The 4,088-nt window shown below is 62.4% G+C and overlaps 1 protein-coding gene across 1 annotated transcript in view; it reads right to left on the bottom strand.

Moving 5' to 3' along the window:
* Nucleotides 1–2,277: 2,277 nt before the first annotated feature.
* The window catches only part of LOC125928787 (neutrophil elastase-like), a 2,738-nt gene continuing 927 nt past the window's right edge, over nucleotides 2,278–4,088 (bottom strand). The window contains exons 3-5 of the mRNA XM_049639483.1: nucleotides 3,732–3,873; nucleotides 2,697–2,927; nucleotides 2,278–2,568 (exon numbers count right to left, since the gene is read on the bottom strand). Of these exons, the coding sequence (XP_049495440.1) occupies nucleotides 2,368–2,568; nucleotides 2,697–2,927; nucleotides 3,732–3,873 (574 nt within the window). The 3' untranslated portion in view covers nucleotides 2,278–2,367. The remainder of the gene's footprint in view (nucleotides 2,569–2,696; nucleotides 2,928–3,731; nucleotides 3,874–4,088) is intronic.

The following is a 4,088-nucleotide window of genomic DNA, read 5'->3' as shown; positions in this document are numbered from 1 at the left end:
AGGGGGGGGGGGCAGGCCTGGAGTCCAGTCCGGTCGGAGGTGGGGGGCCCAGCCTGGAGTCCGGTCAGAGGGGGGGGGCAGGCCTGGAGTCCAGTCCGGTGTGGGGGGCAGGCCTGGAGTCCAGTCCGGGCCCACTGGGAGCAGGGGACTCTGGGGCAAATTCGCTAAGTGTGGCTGACCAGACCCAGCAGTCCCGGCCGTTTGCACCAACAACTTGACCCTCACTGGAGGCTGAGCTTGGACTCTGAGAGCTCAGGCTTCATATTCGAAGTTTGGGGAAAATCCTTCCTTTTCAGAGCTTTCCATTCACCTGCTGGAGCCGGGGACACTCCTGCTTGATGCCGGGGGGGGGGGGGGGGGGGCGGCTGACCGCCCTCCAGACTGGTAGGCCCAGGCCCTGTCACTCACCACACGCGGCTGCGCCCAGGAGGACCAGAGTCACCAGGTGCACCAGGCAGGCGGTCATGCTGCTGCTGTGGCCCGAGCGGGGACTCAGGCTGGGGCCCCCAGGCACCGACACTTGTTTGAGCGGGCAAGGGGGCGGGGCTCCCAAGGCTCGCTCTGTTGCGTGGCCGCCGTCCAGCAGGGCGAAGGGGAGCCTGCCTGCTCCGTGCCCACCCTCCACGGGAGCCCCGCACCGAGAGGACAGGCGGCTGGAGGGGACTCTTGCCTCTGTGTCAGGTCCAGGGCTGGTCCCCGTGCGGGCCGCAGACCCTCAGGCGGACCCACTCTCAGCCCCCCGGCCCAGGCTCCCCAGAGTGCCCTTCCCGCCCCCAAGGTTTTGCAACAGCAGCTGGAGGCCACAGTTTGTAAACAACCAACTTCCTCCGTTTTTCTGCCCCTCCCTTCTTTCTCTTCCTCCTCCAACTAAGAGAGGAGGTCCGTGGGGGTGGGAAGGTCACCTGACAGCCCTGTCCCTGTTGGCTCTGGGGCCCAACACCGCAACAAATGGAATGTTAGAAAGGGGGTGTGTCAGACACAAATGACAGAAAAAACAAGTTGAACTGGGTGGGGTCTTCAACAAGGACATTTAAATGGAAAGTTCAGGGACTACTTTCAGGTGTAGCTTGATCCAGGTGCCTGACCGCTATCAGGTGTCTCTGTCTCTAGTTCGTCCTTTCCTCCTTGGTGATTTTTCTCCTCACCAGGCTCCCCTGTTGTGGGCCCAGGGGCCCCAGACTCAGCCCAGTGGCTCAGTGGGCCCCTCCCCCAATTCCCCATCACTCCAGCCAGCTTCTCAAGGCTGCCTCTGGTTAGCTGAGCTTTGATCACATGTCCCTTCCCAAGCCAATCACTGGGAGCAAGGGTTGGCAGGTTCTGATGAGCAGAATGGGTTGCGTGACCCTTTATAAGGTCAGGATGATGGATCGATGTCTCATGAACCCATGGAGGGGGGCAGTGCTGGGAACACAAGGGCGGGACGGGCCTTGGACATCCCCAGTGGGCACATTGCACAGTATTTTCCCTCTACTGCTTTCCTCTTTGCTGTGGACTTTCAGGCACAGATAATAGAAAAAATGTAGCCAGTGTGATTTGTTAGATCGTAACATGTTTCCTTATTGAAATCCGAAACTCGAAACTAAAGCCAGTTAGGCTATGGAGTCCAGGTTATGTAAGAGTTGGAAACTGCAACAAAATTTGAAACGTCTTCAATAAATAACCCTGAACACTCCCCACCCGGTGGCCCAACGAACCAACGACCGCCAGCGTGCCCGGCTAGGTTGGAAGGGTGACTGACCGGCTGACCCCCCGCCAGTGCTTGGGCGGAGCTGTGGGAGGGGAGCACCCCAAGGCAGAGGGAGCCCCAGAGGCCAGAACCGTGCGGCAGAGCCCAGTCCGGTGACCTCCAGTGGGGGGGGGGGGGGGGGGGCAGGGTTCGTGAGGCCGAGGCCCGTGTGGGACCCGAACCCCTCCCCTCACTCCTTCCTGCAGGGAAACCGAGGCTCAGGGAAAGACAGGTGCCCAACGTAGCTGGGACTCAAACCTAGGCTGCCGAGCACAGCTTCACGCCTGTCTGTACCTCGACTTCTTTGCCTGTAAAATGGGGCAGGACTAGGACTCGCCTCAAGGGCCGGATGAGTGAACGGTGGCAGAGACTTGGACCGGTCCCTGTGCCGCGCGAGCAGTGACTCAATCCGGTGACGCTGGGAACCCGGGTGGCAGCTGGCATCCTTTGTGGAGGGTGGGGAAGGTCTTCTTACCCCAGGGCCCCGAATTTGCTGCCGTTTGCAGGCGACACGCTCACGAGACACACTTTCCGGACCACTCTGGGGCCCCCGTTGTACAACCAAGAAACACGCGCATTCTTACGAAAACCAACAGGTTTTTATTGTCACCGTGGGCAGGGCCCAGCCAGCGGCGCCCTTTCTAGAGGGTCCTGCTCGCAGGGTCCCTGGGATGCACCGAGGGGCGGTCGTCCTGGCGACGGATGATGGAGTTGATCCAGTTGGCGAACTGTGCCACCGGAGCGAAGGCGTCTGGGTAGAAGCCGGAGCCACAACTTCCACGGATGAAGGAGTCGATGCCCTGAATCAGCCCGTTGCAGACCAGGGGCCCCCCCGAGTCCCCCTGCGGACACAGACAGGGTCGGAAGGCTGGCCTTCCAGGGCTCTGGCCGCAGCCCAGGCGGGAGCGGGGGGGGGGGGGGACCCCGGGGGGGGGGACCGGGGTGGGGACCGGGGGACCCGGGTACGTACAAAGCAGATGCCGGCCTGCCGGCGTGGCACCAGCGTGCACACGTTGGAACGGGGGCACAGGGTGGTCACCACGGTCACGTTGAGCTCCTGCAGGATGTTGGGCGGTGGCTGGGTTGTGCCCAGCTGGCCCCAGCCCATGGCCAGGCACTGCACCCCACTGCCCACACCTTCGTTCTGGGCAGGCAGCCTGGCCACCCGCACGTTGGCGTTGATGGTGGCCGACCCATTGAGCTGTGGCGGGTGGAACAGAGAGCGTCACAGGGGGTGGTGGGCCATGACCTTCCCCTCCCCGGGCCTCAGTTTCCCCATCTGTCTAGTGGGAACAGCCGCAGTGGTTCAGAGCATCTCTGGACATGTCTTTGTTTAAATATTTAAAAAAAAATGTTTATTTATTTTTGACAGCAGGAGACAGAGCACGAGCATGAGCATGAGCAGGGGAGGGGCAGAGAGAGAGAGACAGAGACACAGAATCCGAAGCAGCTCCAGGCCCTGAGCTGTCAGCACAGAGCTGACGCGGGGCTTGAACTCACGAACTGTGAGATCACGACCTGAGCTGAAGTCGGACGCTCAACTGACTGAGCCCCTCCAGGTGCCCCCGGCCATGTCTGTATGCAGTGGGTAACCAATAAAAACACTGGGCAACAGCGGTGACACTTCCCTTGTTCTAGAACATTCCCAGAGAATAACCCTAAGTTTGCAAGCAGTGGGGAAGGGAGTCTCCCACCGGCTGAATGTGGGGAATGTCACCCCATGTCACAAAGACAGGAGCAGTCCCCGTGCCTGGCCACACGGATAAGTCTGCCCACGGACAGCGGCTCACAGCCTCCCGCACCTGTGCCCTCAGCAGCCCGCCAGGTGGGATTGGTTTCTCCACGTCACGGGGTGGGGGCTGAGGCACAGAGAGGCGACCTACCCAGCTAGAGCGGGGGTTTGACGCAGGCCCCCCGTTCTGGGCCCCCCAGTCTTCCCGCCTCTGCACCCTCCCCAAGCCTCCTGCCCCCTGGGTGTCCCCTCCCCGCCCAGCCGGCCTTGCACCTGGAGAATCACGATGTCGTTCAGCAGCCTCTGGGGGTCGAAGCCGTTTTCAAAGACCCGCTGGATGGTGAACAGTTGCCTGGTGGGCTCTCGCCGCCGCAGGTCATGTGCCCCCAGCACTGCCACCACCGACCGGAAGTTCCTGCAGCAAGGAAGAGGCAGGAGGTGATTCGAGGCGGCCCTGGTGGTTGGGACCGCGGAGAGACCCCGAGCTCAGCTGTGACCCCCACCCAGGAGGGCCTGGCCTGTCCCCGCCAGCCCAGGAGGGCCTGGCCTGAACCCCCCCCCAGCCCAGGAGGGCCCAGCCTGTCCCCCCCAGCCCAGGAGGGCCCGGCCTGACCCCCCCAGCCCAGGAGG

The sequence above is a fragment of the Panthera uncia genome, chromosome A2, assembly GCF_023721935.1.
Source record: "Panthera uncia isolate 11264 chromosome A2, Puncia_PCG_1.0, whole genome shotgun sequence".
Classification (NCBI taxonomy): Eukaryota; Metazoa; Chordata; class Mammalia; order Carnivora; family Felidae; genus Panthera; species Panthera uncia.
Note: the sequence above shows the minus strand (reverse complement) of the source record. Positions and strands in the feature narration are given on the sequence as shown.